Below are 2,915 nucleotides of genomic sequence, written 5' to 3' on the forward strand. Positions count from 1 at the left end.
ATATATATATATTTTTTTAACACATTCATATGTGTATAATAGTTATTTATCAGTCTATTGGATTGATAACCTGATGTACATCTATAACAATTTTGCCGAAACACTGCTTACATTTTTATTATTATCTTGATGAATAAAATTCAATTTCATTGGGTTAATTCGAGTTTTATTTCAATACAATTAAATCTAACAAAACAGTAAATATTTGTTTGTTTGATGTTAAATCTATATGGTGTCTAATAAGGCACATTATAAAAAAATAACTAAATTAATAAGCATATATATATCAATTTTATTAACTAAAAATAATTTTAAAGGATACTACACATATCAACATGGTTTATAAATATTATAATCAAATTAATTAATATAGTAGCATATGACATGTAGTAAATCAGTTTGTGTCTCCTACTAAAATAAAGGAGATTAATATATATGTTTTGATTCAAAATATTATAATTCTGACAAAAGTGCTTATAAATATTGAATACATTATAATGAATGTGAACAAATATTATATTAAAATAAAATGTGTGGAAGATATAACATAGAGATATATATTAACAAAAAAAAAAAAAATTAAATCAAAACTACACAACAAAGCATTCCATTATTAAGGAAAGATTCCATCAATTACAAAACAGTGTTTATATATCATAATGTACATCGATGTTTATTGGTACAATGTTTGTTTTATTCTTTAATTTACTTTTTTTTATAGGGATTATAAATTTACTTTTTAAATATATAATATGCCATTTTGAATTAATTATAGTGCACTTCATAATAATATATTGGTATACAGCTTTTTTTCTCTTTTAATTTTACGTTTATTTTTACACATTAATATTTTACGCACTTTTCTATTAGGTAAACAAAAAAAGACAAAAAAAAAAAAAAATTAAAGATTGCGTTATGCTTATCAACTTATATTATGTTACACACTATGACCAATCATATTATTTGAATAATATTTTACAGTAATTATTCTTACAAATTTTGATATTTTACTATGACACTTAAAATATATCATATTTTATACAAAATCTTGTGGGGCTAATAGTCTTTACTAAAACTTATATTCTGTATTCATACCAAAAATATATTTCGATAAATATTTACTTCATCACTACATTTATCAGTTATTTTATAAATTATATGTATCTATATATATTATTTCCCTTTGCTTATAATAAAAATTATCTTCATAATTATTCAAGCATTATTATTTCATGTGATATTTTTGAATAATTCTCGATAATAATTGTGATTAGCTAAATGAGTCTTGTATAGTATTATATGCCAAATGTAGCTTATACATTTCATCATTTAAATATTTACTTTTCGGATTATATTCAGATAATTCATCATGGTATGTCACACTGTTGCTATAGAAAGGTTTTTTTTTTTTCAGTTTTTTTTTATTGAACCCTGATCCTATGTGTGTAGTCTAATATAAGCATAAGAAAAGATAAATAACATATAATGTATACACATGGTGATTATTCGTTCAACATAAATGAATTTACATATTAAAGGAAAATGTTTATGTGATACGATATAATTTTTAGTTACTCTATAGTAAAAGTATAAAAATAGAGCTGTTCCCACTATTGATACAACCGCAATGATACGACGAAAATAATTTGAGTTCAATGTGTTATATACGTTTCCTATGGTGCTAGTAAAATTACTATCTTCATAAAATGTGTCAAACGTGGTTAAAGTATGTTCTTGTTCATTATCACTATCTGATATAGTGTCTTGTAGTGCAAGTGGACCCACGGGGGTCTCCCTCACCAATGTTTCTACTGTACTGACCTCTGAAACAGTTACTTCGTTTAATCTCTCAAGTTCGCTCTCTAATTTAGGTAAGAGATGCTTTGGATTAAATGTGTCATCACAGTTGAAGTATGATCTGCATTCATCTTCTACGGAACCAGCATAGCAACAACTGTAATCACCACTTTCATCAATATATTTTTCATATAGTCCATTAATATAAGTGATATAATAATAATACTTTTGGCATTTATATTTATTTTTATTCTTACAATCAAAATTTGCATGATTTTTAAAGTAATCATGAAGATCTTTCTCTTCTTTGACATCATATGCTTCAGCTGTATCATAACAGGCACATGGCTTTCCTTTCATTTCTTTTGAATTAATTTCCTTTAATACTTTAAAAAGATTAGAAGCATTAGTTGTACTGCTTATATTTTTCCCACTATTATTAAATTTTCTCCTAATCTGATCATAAAACCAGTGCTGGAAATAATAACAACGATCCTTTCTAGCTGCATCATCCTCTATCGAAGGTAAATGTCTTACAATACTTGTTGCCTTTTGACAAAATTTTAAAGCCTCCTTATCGCTTATATTATATCTCTTACATATACCGTTGTCATTAGTTGTATTTTCAATACTATTAAATTCTTTATATGTGCTGTACCCTGGTAAATCTTGTAATTCATCTTCCTGCATCATAATAGGCAAAAGTAAATTATGTAAATAATTAAAAGAATTTTCTTTATACCATCGTTTTTATTTTTACAAAAACATATAAAATATACGCATAATAAATCTACAGACAATATTTATAATAAAAATTAATTGTACCCATTCTCTTTGTCTTCCATTTTCCATTCTATTTTATTACACACTAATCAAATATATGTAAATTTTGTTGATGATTGGATAATTACAATTAAAATTGGTAATAACAACACATGATACATAAACATATTATATTAATTTATTTATTAAAATAGTAACCTAAAAAACCTTGCATTTGTAATTACATTTTGTTGGTTTAAGTTTAATTTTAACTTGTATGAGGCTGCTATCATCTTATGTTATTGTTATTTTTAATTTTTTTTAAAGAACACAAAAATAGATAATGTGCTAATATG

General features: G+C 24.2%; 1 protein-coding gene across 1 annotated transcript; it reads right to left on the reverse strand.

Moving 5' to 3' along the window:
• Positions 1-1,270: 1,270 nt before the first annotated feature.
• Positions 1,271-2,649, reverse strand: PGO_003880 (variable surface protein; the record flags this gene model as incomplete). The annotated part of the gene is made up of 3 exons (XM_028691381.1): positions 1,271-1,450; positions 1,516-2,481; positions 2,623-2,649. 3 exons carry the CDS (start codon positions 2,647-2,649, stop codon positions 1,271-1,273), a joined length of 1,173 nt encoding a protein of 390 aa, XP_028547182.1.
• Positions 2,650-2,915: the final 266 nt, after the last annotated feature.

The sequence above is a fragment of the Plasmodium gonderi genome (assembly GCF_002157705.1).
Source record: "Plasmodium gonderi DNA, contig: Pgo-contig_584, whole genome shotgun sequence".
In the NCBI taxonomy this organism is placed as follows: Eukaryota; Apicomplexa; class Aconoidasida; order Haemosporida; family Plasmodiidae; genus Plasmodium; species Plasmodium gonderi.